The sequence below is a fragment of the Poromitra crassiceps genome (genome assembly GCF_964638095.1).
Source record: "Poromitra crassiceps genome assembly, chromosome: 3".
Classification (NCBI taxonomy): Eukaryota; Metazoa; Chordata; class Actinopteri; order Beryciformes; family Melamphaidae; genus Poromitra; species Poromitra crassiceps.
Window position 1 is genome coordinate 77,942,603 of NC_139625.1, and position 17,417 is coordinate 77,960,019.

The 17,417-nt window shown below is 46.2% G+C and overlaps 1 protein-coding gene across 1 annotated transcript in view; it reads right to left on the minus strand.

Annotated features, from left to right (window-relative positions):
- The window catches only part of mbd5 (methyl-CpG binding domain protein 5), a gene marked incomplete at both ends in the record, with an annotated part of 31,850 nt that overhangs the window by 4,050 nt on the left and 10,383 nt on the right, over positions 1-17,417 (minus strand). Inside the window, 6 exons of the mRNA XM_083634123.1 lie at positions 709-1,137; positions 1,543-1,707; positions 2,535-2,882; positions 4,782-5,012; positions 8,546-8,709; positions 9,313-9,358. Coding sequence (XP_083490249.1) covers positions 709-1,137; positions 1,543-1,707; positions 2,535-2,882; positions 4,782-5,012; positions 8,546-8,709; positions 9,313-9,358 — 1,383 coding nt within the window. The remainder of the gene's footprint in view (positions 1-708; positions 1,138-1,542; positions 1,708-2,534; positions 2,883-4,781; positions 5,013-8,545; positions 8,710-9,312; positions 9,359-17,417) is intronic.

Here is a 17,417-nt window from a genome sequence, read left to right on the forward strand (position 1 = left end):
TGATGATATTGATATAATATCAATATATTGCCCAGCCTTACCAGTGGATAAAAAAGCTAATTTCCTGCCATGATTTCAAAATGTTGCATTTGATAGCCATCTGGGGGAAATATAGCTTACAGTCAAATACAACTGATTGTATAATCTAAATCTATAATCTGTAAAATATTTTGTTATTTTGTCTTGCATCGGCAACCAGCTTCAGTAATCCATATTCTAGAGTTTTATTCTTGTGTTAGCAATGATTTTGGCATAATATAGCATCACATTTTTTTAATTAGGGCTTATGAAATGTATATTGATATGTGTCATTGGCAGTGATTAAAGCCTCATCTACAGCAGTGTTTCTCAACGTTTCTGCCTGGGGGCGTGGCCCCACGGGGACCTTGAGGGGGTTCCAGGAGGTACCCAGCAAATTGATGAATTCAACTTGAACATTATTTCATTTACAAGAAGTCAACACAATTAGAGACTGTAGAAGAATGACTATTTCGCTTATAGTTTCTCTATTATCTCTCTACCTGCGATACAGTTGGTCATGGAGTTGTGGGCAAAATCATATCCGACAATACAAATATTGTCAGGTTTGGGTCAGAGAGACAAATGTCTCTAATATGGACTAAATGACGGTCCTTGATAAGAAAAAGGCTCATAATCACTCATCTACAGTCTGTAGGGAGCAGCAGTGCGTCACGGTGCCTCTCTCACCTTGGCCTGCTCGCGGAGCTGCATGGCAGCGCTGTGCACCTGTTCATCCCCGGCCAGCTTGGCGGGCCAGGGGGGGAAGCCCTTCAGCTGGCCCCACACCAGCTCTCCCATGTTGAAGGTGCGCGAGCGGTAGTGCAGCAGCTCCGAGGAGGGCGAGTCGGGCTGCCTCAGGTCCTCCTCGCTGCTCAGGCTCTTGGTGTCCGAGGGGCTGGGCGCGGTGCCGTTTAAAAAGTGTCCGTTGTAGTGGCTGTAGTCTTTGGCCGTGGCCAGCGGGCCCTCCAGGCTGGTGGAGGAGCTGGGCGACTGGTCGTCCCCCGTCAGCTCCTGCCGCGGGGGACCCAGCACCTCGCCGTAGCCCCGCACGCTGAAGTGCGGGGTTATGACGCCGTTGATGTGGGCGCAGCGCTCCACCGTCTGGTCCAGACGCTCCTTGTAGTTGGGGATGAAACGATAACCGGTTTAATGATAAACTGTGATGAAATTCTCTTATGGTAACGTACCGTTTCAAATTTTCATTATCATAAAAACTGTATTACCATGATTACCGTGATTACAGCGCTTTGAAAAACATACTAAGTACTGTCCATCATCAACCAAAGTAAGCAACAGTGTCGCAGACAGACGTGCAGCCTTGGTGAAATGATTTCAGTGAGTGTATCAGTACTTTTTGGGTCTGAGTTTTCAATATAAAACTTGGCTAAATGATTTCAGCGAATCAATACTTTTTGAACATTTCCAGCACATTTTAACAATACCATGATAATACTGATATAACTGTGATAATTTTGGTCACTATAATCGTGATATTAAATCTTCATATCGTTTTATCTCTACCTTGTAGTTGGTGGGCGTCCGGCCGCAGTTGTTGAAGCGGTAGCCGTCGTCGAGGAAGGCCTTATCGGTGGCCAGGGCCAAGCCGTGGTCATGGGGGCCATCGGCGTGGCAGGGCGGGGCGGGGGCCAGGCTGGCCGGGTGCTCCATGCAAGGACTGCTCCTCACCTGGAGATGAAACGGTATGAAGATTTCATCTCATGATTATAGTGACCAAAATGATCATGGTGATCAGTATTATTGCGGAGCTGAAAATGTTCAGAGTACTGATATAATCACTGAAATCATTAAACTAGGGCCATATGATTTCCACAAAACGGGAAAAACAGACAGAATCATGGAATTTGGTAATAAAAATGGAATCAACTGTAAAACATGGAATATTGCAGAATTTTCCATAATTTGGCTGAAATGGATAAAAGTAGGCCTAATTATCAAAATTAGAAGTAGATCTAATTATCGCAACAACCTAAATGATTTCATTATTATAAAATAGGCCTAGAGAAATGATTCAGTTTTCGATTGGGGTGTTTTATGAGGGGGGTCGGTCTTACGTGGGACACTTACTGCACCTCACAACTTAGTTTTCACCTTGAGAAACATGTCGAAGTTTATTAATTAATTACAATTCAAATAGGGGGGGGACGGAATTTGGAAAAAAAGATTGTTTTCAAAAATAATTTCATATGGCTCTAATTAAACCAAGTTTTATATTGAAAACTACAATTAGCAGCAGGATGCACTTTTTGTTTGCATTTAAACATTAAAAGAATAACATAGCCAATAGGATTTGGTGCAATTTTGACATGAGACACGCTCACATTTAATAAACTTTGAATAAACAAGCGAACAGCGCTCTGTGCAGCAGCGATAATCGTGGTAATCAAACCTACATGGATTTAATGACGATTAAAACTTGAAACGGTAATACTAACCGTCAGGAATTTGATCAGGGTTTATAATTAAACCCGTAATGGTTTCATCCTTATCCTCACCTGGGTGGAGCACTCCAGAAACTCCTCGCCGCCCCAGGCGTTGCTGTTGCCGTGAACGTCGAAGCCTCCTCCGTGCTGCGTCTCCCCGTCCCACTGCCCCCTGGGAGTGCCGCGGCCCGGGGAGCGGAAGTAGTCGTTGGCCTCGGGGCCATCTGGTGTGCTCCGCCCAGGCTCAGGGTTCTTCTGGCCCCGCCCCGGCCGGGCCTGCCTGGGTCTGGGCTGCTGGGACAGCGGCACCCCCTCCTGGTGACCGTGGATGACTGCGCTGACCACGTGGGGCAGGTTGATGGGCTCCCCGATGGAGGCGGTGAAGGCACTCATGGCGCTGAGGGCGGGCACCGGGCCGGCCTGCGTGTAGGGGTGGGAATCACAAGTTTCATCACGAATCACGATATGATTATATCGATTCTTTGGACGATACAATATTTGCTGATTCAGGGGCCTAACACCATTTAACACAATCTGTTTGTGATTTTTGTAGTCAGAACGCGGAAGTCCCGGACTTCCTGGTTCTTCACTGTTTCTGTCTATGGGATTTTTGAATGGGTTTTTGCCGCGATGCTTCAAATAAGGTCTCTGGGCAAGGCAAGCTTAATCAAACGCGAACCAGAGTTCAGTCGGATAATCTTCACACATGAGGACCACAGTCATGAGTTTTGTAGCGTAAATGCGAGCCCTAGAAGTAAAAAGCTCGAGCTAAAATAATCCAGAACTACACACTGTCGCATAGGCTTCCACATCACGTCAGCACTCAACCTGGACTGTTGTTGATGTGTGCACTGATTACCCCGGGCTGAACCAGGTGAGGGAAAGAGAATTTCCGTGTTCATCCTTTGAAGTGGTGACGTTATTGACGTATATATCCTTATCGACTCAACAGTGTAGTCTCATTTAGCCGTTTGCTAGCTAGCCGCCCTTTTAACGGCACGTAAAAGCTTCAAAACTCATAAAAGTGGTCCTCGTGTGTGAAGATGATATTACTAAACACTGGTTCGCGTTTGATTAATCTTGCGTTGCCCAGAGAGATTATTAGAAGCATTGCGCCAAAAACCCATTCAAAACTCCCATAGGCGAAAACAGTGAAGAACCAGGAGTGTTAGCATCGATGATTTCCGGACTCGTTCCTGCGGCTCTCTATAGGCAGCGCCGTATGTTATATGTAAGGGATAATGTATATTGAGGCGGTGATTACGGGGGAAATAATGACCGACAGGTGGATTGAGCCCGACGCGCCAGCGGAGGGCTTAATCGTTCACCTGAAGGTCATTATTTCCCAGTAATCACCGCCTCAATATACATTATCCCGCTTAGAACACGGCCTACAACTAAATCATTCAATAATCTGACAAAAATAATTATTCAAATAGATTTTTTAATAGCGTTTTCAACGACAAAGCGGTTTCATTCGTAATTGGCACACAAGACACCACAGCTGCAACTGGTTGGCCTAATTAGTAGTGTCTTGCTGACAAAAAGCTCTTAACTGATTAATCCAGGTGTGGCAGAGCAGCGGTCGGTTGTCGAGAAATAATGACCGGTGAATATTGTTGATTGACCAATCAGAATCGAGTATTCAAGAGAGCCGTGTTCTAAGCACAAGCTAACATGCTGGTAAGGAAATGCTATTCATGTTCTGATTGAGTTCAGATGAATCTATTTAGAGCTTACTGTACCCTTGTGGGTGAAGCATAAAAAAGCAAGCATCCACAAGCTTCAGGTTGCTTATAATGACTGTATGCAGATTGCTTAAAAACCAAGGTGGAGTAATGCAAGTGACTTGTTCTGCAAGGCAAGAGGCAACACTTTTCAGGTGCTTTTGAGACACCTGATGTACAAATTCATCTGTCGACTGAATGTTTCTCAGAATGCTGTAACCTTGCTGCTGACTCATCCTAGATATAATACTGTGCGATGCCAGTCACATCGATACCAGTCACATCTATGGGAACATTGGTACAATTGCCTTTTATAGGAGCAAGGTTTTCCCTTTTTATATTTTGGGTGTAATATTGTGTTTTCTGTGGTTTTTAATGTTGTATGTATGGACCCTCAGTCTGTTAATAAGTTGATTGATTGATTTGCATAGATACTCGCATAGATTATTTCTATGTTACCAACTGTATGTGTCTATTTGATATTTGGCTGTTCAGCACTTTGGTCAACCTTGGTTGTTTGACTTGATACAAGATATGATACGAATGATGTATCGGTATATGGATGTATATGGATGTATGGTCCCAGCCCTACCTGCGTGGTGCCACTCAAGGTGGTCGTGATGGTGACGTGCATGCCCTTGCTGGCTGCATCCACTACGGCTCTGTAGATGGCGTCCACAGATTCGGGGCCTCTGCCGGGTAGCCTGTCGGGGTGCGGTGTGCCCACAGGAAGCCCCTCCCCCTGGGGCTGAAGCCCCTCCCCCTGGGGCTGAAGCTCTCGCTGCTGCCCCTCCCCAAACTGCGGGTGCGACACCATACCCTGCTGTGGACACAACAGCAAGGTCAGCCGGGAGAAACTATCTGTGCTGCTACGGAGAGCGACAATTACATTTAGTTCCAGGAATATGCTTGAGATAATGTACTAATAATAATGACACACGATATTTTATTGATCGCAATAAGACAATTCTTGTTTCCTTGCCCCATCTTTCCTTCTGAGTCAGTGTCTTGGTCAAGGAAACTTTAGCAGGGTGGATGCTTGGCGATGGAAGGGTTTTAACCTGAGCCTGTCTAACTGCTGGAACGCCCCAATACACTGACATGCATTAACACTGACATGCATTAAAAGCTATTACACAAAATATTAGCTAAGCAAATATCAATTGTACAGTTTTGTCCATCTTCAGAATTTTGCTTATAAAATGGAACCATTTGAGGATGGCATTTGCATATTTCTAATGCTCAAAAATCATGCTTCAAAAATAATAAAAGTGGTGCTGGCTACTGTCATGTGTGCTAGCATATGTGCAGGTATGCTATCTGCACTACTGAATGTGTTCTCTACTGTTTTGGGATCGTCTGTTCATGTGGTTTGTTGCCACATGTTTATTTCTGCTGCTCTCGTGTTTGTAGCATTATCTCTCTCTGTGTCTAACCTGTTAGTTATCACTTGTTTCTCCCTGTTTCCTCAGGAGCTCTTTTGCCTCCTGCCAGCTCGTTATTGTAAATAAGAATTTGTTCTTAATTAACTTTCCTGGTCAAATAAAGGTTGATGATGATGTGTTCATCTGTGAAGATTATCTTGCTGAACCCTAAGTACACAATAAACACCATTTAAAGCCCCAATCAGTAAGATTTTTGACATTTTTTACTGTAATATATCAGCTTTTTAGTCACAGGACATGGTAGATTGACTTGGAATAGGGAGACCCTCATCTTTATTTATCCCACACCGCCCTCCATTGGCCAGCACTGGGACTAAGCAGTTTGTCTGCCACGTCCCGTAGCAAGAAAAAACAAAAAAGAAAAGCATGCGCGCATGCGCTGTACAGCGGAAGCGCTGTGTTCATGAAAACAAGGAAGTAACTCGATTCGGATTTGCTACGAAAATGATGTTTCACTAGGGGTGTCACGGTACACAAAAGTCACGGTTCGGTACGTACCTCGGTTTTGGGGTCACGGTTCGGTACGAATACGGCACGGTACGAAAACGGGGAAAAAAAGCAACAAATCCCAAATTCTGTTTTTTTCCCTTTGAATATGTCTGAATTCTGCTTTTTACGCTATTTTTACCATCAGAAATAGTGTCTAATATGTGGGAATGAATAAATGTCCACTATTTAATAAGATCTAGGCAATCCACACAAAAAGGTTTTACTCTAGAGCAGTGATTTTCAAAGTGTGGGGTGCGCCTCCCTCTCAGATGTCTGTATTCCAGCTGTTTGACAGGGCAAAGGCATTTCCCCCCACTTTAAATCTTTATTGTACACAAGTTTGTAAACAGAGCGCATGTGTGGAGTAGCCTAATACTCCCACCAACCCCTCCCCCTGTTGTATTTGTTTTATGTAGCATTTGCGTTTGATGTAAGCACTAATTTGGAATCCTATCTAAAAGCGGCCACTAGGCGGCAGTGTTTCTTTAGTCAACGTCAAAATACCTACATGTTCAGAAGAAGAATAAAACGGCAGAAGAAGAAAAACTTCTAAACCCTGTTGAAAGATACCCCCACTGTCTGTGTCTGACAGACAACGGGGTGAGTTTCACTTTCCCAGTAAGTACGGGAAAGAACCCTGTCAGCGCCTTAACTGTATGTTGCTTGTTTACAAGTTAACAGCTTTGTCAGTGTTATGTAACGTTTAGCCGCAACGCGCAACTATAAAGGACTTTGTCGCGGCTACGTAACGTTACATTGGCAAGCTTACCTCGTTGGCTTGATGTTGACAGAATTTGCAAAACAGCTTATCGCCACAAAACGTCCCATTCTGTGAACGCGGATTTCTCTGGCCCTTGTGTTGTTTTGGTGTGTCTTCTTCTGTGGCGTTTAATTCAATTCAATTCAATGCCGTTCAAACAGCGTTTAGGTGCTTCTGGATTTGACGTATTCGTCGTGTCGTTTCATGTATCGTGAAACGAGGTACCGTGAGGGTCGTACCGTAAACTCACGGGACGAATACATGTACCGTGACACCCCTATGTTTCACGGAACTATGGATTATTATTTCATCACGTGGTGAGTACCCGATTTCACAACATGTACATAGAGCTTTCTGGCGCTGTGTTTTGTTGACTTTGAACGGCGATATCGTTATCGATACTAATGCACGCAGAGGGCGCAGTTTCTCCAACAGTAAAACTTGGAAACTTACTGAATGGGGCTTTAATATTAAATTCAATTGAATTAATTCCAAAATGAGTGACCATAGAGATAAATTACTGACCACAGAGCAAAGGTTTGTTTCTCACGAACCACAAACATTGACCTTTTTGACCTGAGATGACCTCTGTATACTTAGATGTTGGTTTTCTTCTGTTTATAACTCAAGTCACCATGAGCAGAGCTTTCATTAGAGCCCAATAGAGAGCTCCAGGAACGAGTCCGGAAATCATCGATGCTAACAGCCCTGGTTCTTCAGTTTTCGCCTATGGGAGTTTTGAATGGGTTTTTGGCGCGATGCTTCTAATAATCTCTCTGGGCAACGCTGGCTTAATCAAACGCGAACCAGTGTTTAGTAACATCATCTTCACACATGAAGACCACTTTTATGAGTTTTGAAGCTTTTATGTGCCGTTAAAAGGGTGGCTAGCTAGCAAACGGCTAAATGAGACTACAATGTCGACGCGGATATTATACGTCATCACGAGTGAACGCGGAAATTCTTTCTCTCGCAATCAATGCGTGGACGCCTATGCAACACTGTGTGTAGTTCTGGATTAGCTTAGCACGAACTTTTTACCTCTAGGGCTCGCAGTTACGCTTCAAAACTCATGAAAGTGGTCCTCATGTTTTAAGATTATCCCGCTGAACCTTGGTTCGCGTTTGATTAAACTTGCGTTGCCCACAGACATTATTTGAAGCATCGCGCCAAAAACCCATTCAAAAATCCCATAGACAGAAACAGTGAAGAACCAGGAAGTTCGGGACTTCCGCATTCAGCCTACAAAAATACGTCATCCCTGGAGCTCTCTATATGAAGGTACTATGACTTTGAAAATTTGACCTTTCTGAGCCGAGAATCGGCAGCTATCTTGGATTTGAAGGTCAAAAATAGGTCAAATCATCAAAATGACACAAATTATGAACTCCTTGGACCAACGACCGCACTGTGGATATATGCCTCCGCCAACAAGGGAGCAGTCGACATGCATGTCTGTCCAGACTTTGAAGTTTGAGCCAAATGTGAAGAAATTCCGTCAAGGTGATATGGCATTATGGAGCTTGAAAATGGCGTTCGTGAGGTCACACCGTCACAGTGACCTTGACCTTTGACCACCAAAATGTAATCAGTTCATCCCTTGAGCCCAAGCGGACGTTTGAAGCAAATTAGATGAAATGCTTGCGTGTCCCATCCACCCACCTGGTAGCTCTGGTAGAGGCAGGCCATGGAGCCAGCGTTGGCGTCTGGATAGGGCATGTTGTCTGTGAAGTGCTGCTGGCCCTGGTAGGCAGGGTGGGGGACAAGGCCCGGCTGCATGGCCCCCTGGTGGAGCTGCTGTTGGGGGGCAGGGTGGGGGACGAGGCCTGCCTGGTGGAGCTGCTGTTGCTGTGGGGCTGGGTGGGGCATGAGGCCTGCCTGGTGAAGCTGTTGCTGTGAGGCTGGGTGGGGAACGAGACCTGTCTGATGGAGCTGTTGCTGGGGGACTGGGTGGGGAACGAGACTTGCCTGATGGAGCTGTTGCTGGGGGGCTGGGTGGGGGACGAGGCCTGCCTGATGGAGCTGTTGCTGGGGGGCCGGGTGGGGGATGAGGCCTGCCTGGTGGAGCTGTTGCTGGGAGGCCGGGTGGGGGACGAGGCCTGCCTGGTGGAGCTGTTGCTGGGGGACTGGGTGGGGAACGAGACCTGTCTGATGGAGCTGTTGCTGGGGGACTGGGTGGGGAACGAGACCTGCCTGGTGGAGCTGTTGCTGGGGGGCCGGGTGAGGGACGAGGCCTGCCTGGTGGAGCTGCTGTTGTGGGGCTGGATGGGAAGCTAGGCCTGCCTGATGGAGCTGTTGCTGGGGGGCCGGGTGGGGGATGAGGCCTGCCTGGTGGAGCTGTTGCTGGGGGGCCGGGTGGGGGACAAGGCCCGGCTGCATGGCCCCCTGGTGGATGTGCTGCTGTGGGTACATATGAGTGCTGCCCAGACCGTGGTGCTGCTGCAGGCCGCCCACACCGCAGCCCAGACCCACCGACTGGTTTCCTACAGGACGCAGAGAACAGACAGGTCAGCTGGACACCAGAGATGGGGACTTGGACTTGAGAAACAGTGACTTGGAAACTTGACTTGAGACTTGTCCTCAAAAGACTTGAGACTTGACTCGGATTTGGGACTCGTGAACCAACTTTATTAAAAAAAAAATTGGTGCGGAATGTCTGCTGCTAATAATGTCAATTATTCAGTGCTGGTAACGTATGCTATAAAGGAGTGAGGATCATACACTAGATGCTTTGAATTCCTTGGTTTTAGCTCTGCAGTGTTCTAAGCAGACCGGATGGCATGCAGCAGATGATACAATGCTCATCCATAAGAGACTTGAGACTTGACTTGGACTTGAAAAAAATGACATGTCCCAAATAATCCAGACACGTAACTATGTGCATTCATGAAATTAAATAGCACGGGGAAATTAATAGTTTGTAAAAGTGCCATTTAACAACTACATTATTTATAGGCTATAATATTCTAGACCCGCTCTGCCAGGAGCTTCTAAACTAGACCCGCCCGCTCACTCCACGTTCTGGACATGAGCCGGGAGCTTCTACACTAGAGCCGCTCTGCCAGCGACACGGACTTTGTACTTGGGGCTTGGGTGGGTAAGGTCCGTGTTCGCGGGAGCGTGCTCAGAACGGACATTTGCTGCTAAACATACAGAGTCTGAGTAATGTCTGGATATGTCCAGGAATTCACTGCATGTTTACAAATGCTTCAGACTAGAATGTGGAAATGGAGTGTAACAAATTGACAATTCAGTCCGATATCAGGCTCCACCAAAGCTGCCTTGTTTTTAAAAATGTTGATGGTGGAGGTGGGGGGGGGGTAGAGATGGGGAAGATGGGAAAGAGAAACTTGACGATGTCCTAAGACATTTGCAGTTATATAGTATACAACTACACAGGGAAATCAGAGGTCGGGGTCAGCGACAGAGCGCAGCACCGCTGGAAACCATGGTGTTCATGAAATGTGATCAAAATAATTCAACAGTTTCACTCCAAGAAATATCAACTATATTCATGTCATGCTAATGAGATGCTAATGATGCCATGTGAAGCTTCATCTCTGTAGGGGAACTGTTATTTCTCTAGCTCACTACTCCATCCATTATGATCTGTCAACTGCCAAAATATGTAAATATGAGCAGTCGACAGTATGACCACTTGTCCTTGCCAATGAACTTGATGCCAAATTCCTAATGATGAACCATGAATACGATATTTTTCACAGCTGCAACAAGCACATTTTCCCTCAAGAATTAATAAAGTTTATCTTATCTAATCACTACCGTTGGCTAACAGTGTTTCTGGAATCTATAATGAAGGTTATTTTTTAAAGTTTCTGTACTTTTTATTTTATATATTTGTCTATTCAAAAGCCCAGCTAGGAACTAGGGTTGGAAATTGTTTTCAGTACAGGGTTCCTTCCCACCCCTTCTTAAACATCCAATTCAAGGACTTTTAAAGGACTTTTCAGGCCCAATTCCCTCAAATTGGAGGACCCAACATGGCACGGTTTGAGACACATGTCTGATCACTCATTTTTATAATGAAGACTAACAGGCTTGACAGAAACTCTCAGACAAAAATGAGAGAGGCCGTGTCTATTTAGTATTTATTCTATCCTCAGTCTATTTTCAAACACTTTCAAGGCCTTGACCCCCTTCCCCCCATCAAATTCACAAACTTTCAAGGATTTCAAGGACCCTTGGGAGTCCTTGGGGCAATTTCCAGCAGATAAGGTCCGGCTCCCTACTGCTCCGGTACTGCTGCTAGAACTAGGGATGGGGATGCTAAGTTTGATTGATTTATTGATTGATTTTCGGGAATGATTAACGATCCGGGACTTTATCGATACTTTTTATATTATTTGGTGGAAAGACGAGACTACTATAAATTCTTAACAGAACTGGTATTGCTTTTATTGCGTACCTGTGAGTCTGTGACTGCTTGATTCCTGAACAGAATGACATTAACATAGCCTGGTGAGGCAACTCAATTCTACTATGTTTACTTAATGGCGGTTGGGCAGGCAATTGGATTCAAAAACTTTCTTGGGGTGTATTCGAACCTGTAGCTCGTTTGCTTTGTTCCGATTCAGGGGCTTAATTGATACAATTGTTGCATTTGTGCATTGGTTCGTTTGTGTTCACACTGCCACAAATCAAACGGTCCAAATAGTATTGCCAAGCATCCTGGATTGGAAAAAGTGGAATATGCACATCCCCAGAACTCTGGTGCTGAAAAAAAAAACTGGTGCTGGATAAAAAAAAAACACTCAAATGAAAGAAAATAAATATCCGCACACAGTATAATACTGCTGTCACGTGCTTTAAGTTGTAGGGATTCGTTAAAGCACGAGACAACATTATACTCTGTGCGGACATTTCTTTTCTTTAATGTAAGCGTCCCAGAGGGTTTATATGATTATAAGAATGTGTGTTTTGGGTAGGCCTATACGTACAGTGTACGACAGGGAGAGGAGAGAGGAGAGAGAGAGACAGAGAGAAAGAGGGAGGGAGAGAGAGGGAGAAATAGTTTGTTTATTTATTTATTTATGTACCCACCCCCCACGGGAATTTGGGGGTGGGTACAACTCAAAATCCTGAGGCTGGCTCTGATGACCACGACTTGTTTTTATTTAGCATATTGGAGACCAGAGGTAAGTTGGTCGAGTTCAAACTGCTGATGCAATCATGCAAAAATCCCCAAAAGTGTACCCATGCAAACGCGAGTCGCCAAAACAGGATCTGAAGAATGAAGATGTTTTTAACTAGAGCCCGACCCATATATTGGTTCGCCGATATTATCGGCCGATATTGGCCAATTACCGATATATCGTATCGGCCGATATGGTGGGCCGATTAGGGATGTTCATTTTGAAAATTTTCCAAAATCGATAATCGGTGAAAATTAACGATCAATTATCGATTATCGATCATATTAATACTTAGAAAATTTTCAATATTTTCAATTTTTTTTTTTTTTTTTTTTACAAAATGAATGCCTATGGCAGAAAATACGAAAGACAACGTGTTCTCCTCAATGAACTCTTTATTTCAATGTGTCTCCTCTCCAACACTGCTGTCCCCGGCACATGCCGGTGTGAATTTCCCATGTTTAAAACAGTTTTGTTGGCACAAAGGCCCGTGCCCAGCCAGAAAACTAGAGACTATATGAAGCTCCACCTCACGTTAGTCGGCTGTGCAATGGAGTGGGGCGAGGAGGAACGAATTCCACCCAAACCTAGTCCAAAAAAAAATAATAATAATAATAATAATTTAATAATTAAAAAATCGATCCAAATGCCACAGGATCGATTCCAATCCTTAACGATCAATTATCGATTTTCGATAATTGATGAACATCCCTAGCGCCGATATTGCCGTTTTTTTTTTTTTTTTTTTTAGTTATAGACCGCATGTTGTGTATATTTGATATTTTTTCTTAACTATTTGCTCTATTGTGTTTTTGTATTTCTAGTTATTTATAATTATTAAATTCCCAGTTAAGTTTAGTGTGTCATTGCATTGAGTTTATTAATAAGCTGTAAAATATCCTGCCTACATTACATATTTCAATTCATGTCAACTCATATCTTTGTCAAGTGTTTGATATTTGAGGGTTGCTGATGTGGTGCCTCCTCTGGTCGTTAAGGGCGCCTGTTCGGAGGGAGGGGAACTGGTTGGAATAGCGTGAACCTCCCACGTGCTATATGTCCTACCGGTGAAGCTTCCCCTGTCAGGTGAAAAGAAGCGGCGGCTGCCCATGTCTCGGAGGAAGCATGGAGCCAGTTTTCGGCTCTCCACAGATTGGCAGAGGGTGGAGCAGCAGGCCGATATCGGCCGATATATCGATATCGGTATTTTTTTACTCCCTAATATCGGTATCGGCCTCAAAAATCCAGTATCGGTCGGGCTCTATTTTTCACTGATAAAAATGCTCGTTCTTCAGGCCATTATGCACAGTGCAGCTGACAACGGCAGCTGGTTTATCCAAAAATGCGCACGGTTTCCTGCAGTTGTGTCGGATCGAGGTTGGATCACGTTCTCACCACAAACTAACCGCTCCAGAGTTCGTTTGGAAGCGGACCGAGACCACCCTTTCCTGGCCATCTCCGCCCCCTTGTTTTGTCCTGCATCCGAGTGTGATTGCTGTGTTCACACTCCCCACAATGAACAACACCAAGGTGGAAAACGCTCTCGGTTTCAGAACAACTGCTCCAAACGAGACAGGTGTGAATACACCCTTAGACGATCGATGTATGGTTGTGCACCAGTGATTTGAGGTAAATGACATGACTCTCGTGACATAACGTTATGTTATAGGACCCTGTTAGTCTCGATAGCAGTATTGATAAGCTCAGACCTTATTGATTTTCGGGTTTTGAGAAATTATCGAATGATACCTATCGATACAGGGTCTCGTTCCCCCTCCCTAGCCAGAACAGACTTGCACCCATGTCATCTTGTCAGATGCAAGCGGATCCCGGGGGGAGGAGAAAAACAAAACAAACAAAAAATGTGCGCATTTGTAAAGCTATATTAGAGCTATCTAAAGGGCTCATTATACTCGAGCTAGGCTCCGCAAGGCGGAGCTCCGCGAGTCACGTGCGGACCTCGCGCTGGAGCAGATGCTTTTATACTCAGAAGTGATCAGCCAAGTGATCAGCAGCCTGTTACATTGTACAATGGTAATAGAGAGAACAGCCCATGAAAAGTCGCAATGAAACGCTATTATGTGCAGTACTGAGTGCGCTTTCACTCTCAAACGACCGTACATCAGCACATGAATGAATCACCAAACTTGTTTTTACTGAAAGCCATTTCAGTTCTCAGCCCTGATAGCCTACTACTCTGTGCTGCTTTTAATCTCTCTCAAATCATGCTCTCAACACAACACATTTACTTGGTGAAATGACTAAAAACGAACAGTTGCAAATCAAAGTTTAGCCTACCACATGGGTCAAGAAATGTGGTGAAAACACAGCTCAGTGTTCAGGGCTCAGTGACTCAAAAGCGGCCATGTTTGGAGAGAAGCCGTGCGGAGGTCGCGCTGTGAGAAAAATATTCAGGTACGCGGTGGGCGGCCTACGGGGGTCGCGCCCAACACATTGACGTCATTTGACGCTCGCGCCCCTCGCTCCTCCCCCGCGCCCTTTGCGGCACAGCGAGTATAAAACAAGCTTTAGTGAGGAGATCATTGGCATAATGCATTCCCTAGCCCCTAACCTGAACCATCACAACGGAACTAATGAAATGCCTAACCCTAACCCTTCAAACAACCCTTTGAAGGAGTGTGAGAAAGTGAGGACCAGCCAAAATGTCCTCACTTCCCAGGTATAACACTCAAATTGGTTCTCACTAAGATAGCTGTACAAGAACATACACACACGTGTGTGTGTGTGTGTGTGTGTGTGTGTGTGTGTGTGTGTGTGTGTGTGTGTGTGTGTGTGTGTGTGTGGACTGGTGGCGAGTGGGGCAGCTGGTGCGATGCTACATAGCTGAAGGGCAGCTGTGTGTTTTCTATTCTCTCTCTCTAAGGCTGAGGGCCATGACGCCCCCCCCCCCCCCGGCCTGCTATGATATAGTGACGGCCGTTGCCGGGGGAGGTTGCCATAGGAACCAAGTGATGATTGGTGGTGCTGTCTGCTACCAGGAAGCTTGTCAGGAGGGAGCTTGTTGGCTGGAGCCGGGTGGCAGCCAGGGGGTCTGGGCAGAGAGGGTCTGGACAGAGAGGGTCTGGGCAGAGAGGGTCTGGACAGAGAGGGTCTGGACAGAGAGGGTCTGGGCAGAGAGGGTCTGGACAGAGAGGGTCTGGGCAGAGAGGGTCTGGACAGAGAGGGTCTGGACAGAGAGGGTCTGGACAGAGAGGGTCTGGACAGAGAGGGTCTGGACAGAGAGGGTCTGGACAGAGAGGGTCTGGGCAGAGAGGGTCTGGGCAGAGAGGGTCTGGGCAGAGAGGGTCTGGGCAGAGAGGGTCTGGGCAGAGAGGGTCTGGGCAGAGAGGGTCTGGACAGAGAGGGTCTGGACAGAGAGGGTCTGGGCAGAGAGGGTCTGGACAGAGAGGGTCTGGGCAGCGCCAGAGGGGGTCTGGGCAGAGAGGGTCTGGGCAGAGAGGGTCTGGACAGAGAGGGTCTGGGCAGCGCCAGAGGGGGTCTGGACAGAGAGGGTCTGGACAGAGAGGGTCTGGGCAGCGCCAGAGGGGGTCTGGACAGAGAGGGTCTGGACAGAGAGGGTCTGGGCAGCGCCAGAGGGGGTCTGGACAGAGAGGGTCTGGACAGAGAGGGTCTGGGCAGCGCCAGAGGGGGTCTGGACAGAGAGGGTCTGGGCAGCGCCAGAGGGGGTCTGGGCAGCGCCAGAGGGGGTCTGGGCAGCGCCAGAGAGGGTCTGGACAGAGAGGGTCTGGGCAGCGCCAGAGAGGGTCTGGACAGAGAGGGTCTGGGCAGAGAGGGTCTGGGCAGCGCCAGAGGGGGTCTGGACAGAGAGGGTCTGGACAGAGAGGGTCGGGGCAGCGCCAGAGGGGGTCTGGACAGAGAGGGTCTGGGCAGCGCCAGAGGGGGTCTGGGCAGCGCCAGAGGGGGTCTGGACAGAGAGGGTCTGGACAGAGAGGGTCTGGGCAGCGCCAGAGAGGGTCTGGACAGAGAGGGTCTGGACAGAGAGGGTCTGGGCAGCGCCAGAGGGGGTCTGGGCAGAAGGCCTTACAATGAACGGTTTCCTCTATATACACAGTATATTTAGCAATGGCAGCAGCGGCTGAATCTTGGCCCCGGCTGCTTCAAAATATGAAATGTCATGAAAAATGTCTTAAGTTTAAAGAATCTTTTTGAAAGAGTTTTTTGGTCACAACCATTATTCAATTTTTTTTTATAGTTCTGATGTCTTTACTAGGGCTGCAACAACCAATTAAATTCGTTGGCAACAAATTGCATTATCAATTTGTTGGGTTGCGATTTGTTAGGTCGTGGAGCAGTATAATTATACTATATAAACGTTTATCTACAACGATGTGACTTGCATCTGTCTGTTGCGCAGCTGGCTACTTCCTGTGTCACGGACTGACTACGTCACGTGTTGTCCATGGAGACGAGTTTGAGGCTAAAGCCCCAAACGCACTGGGAGCGTCAGACGCCCGCGTTTTGAAGTACACCCATTGTTTTAAACGGCCAAACGCGCACCAAGAGCGTTCTGACGCGCGCCAAACCGTACTCCGAAGCTGTGTTGATTTTGGAGCATCAAACGAGGTTCCAGCAGCGACCAAAGCGCTCTAAGCTCCCCCCCCCCCCCCCCCTCCCTCTCTGCCCACTTTCATCCCTGTCTGTCTCGCTATAATGCTCCTCAAACAAATCTCACAGCAGTTTAAATACAGCAAGCATGTAAATAGCTACACTATAGCAAGACTGTCCGATCAAAGTGAGAATAATGTTCTAAATGCATCGGCTAGCAGAATAGGCTATAGCATGCCTATCCCTGGATGTCATGATGAGATTAGATTGGTGATTGTGAAAGTTTGGACAGAATGATTGCATCATTTTCTCCCGCAGCGCAGCCTTTTCTTCTCCCCCTCTGCACGGCAAACAGGTAGGATGATCAGATCCAACAGCCTCTGAATGACAGGGGCTCAAAACTCTGGTATAACAACGTGTTTTTTGTGAGGGGATTGTTGTATGATTGTTGTATGATATAATAAGGATATGAGCCGCTGAGTGTTGGAAAATAAGCAATATATAGGACATAAATAGAAACATTTCACATGATGAATTCCTCATTTTCAGCTCGTAGGTCAAAACAAATTAACGTTTCCGCGCTATATCATACTTTTATATCACTTTTATGACTTCTGAAGCGTTTTCTGAAAACCGCGTTAAAAAACGCATTGAAGTTTCAAAAATCATAAAAGCGGTCCTCATTTGTAAAGATTATCTTGCTGAATACAAAGTTGTCTGTTTCATAAACTTTTGTTAACCACAGACGTTATTTCAAGCATTTAACCAAAAACCCCATGCAAAGATCCCATTGACTTTTACACATAGGAACCAGG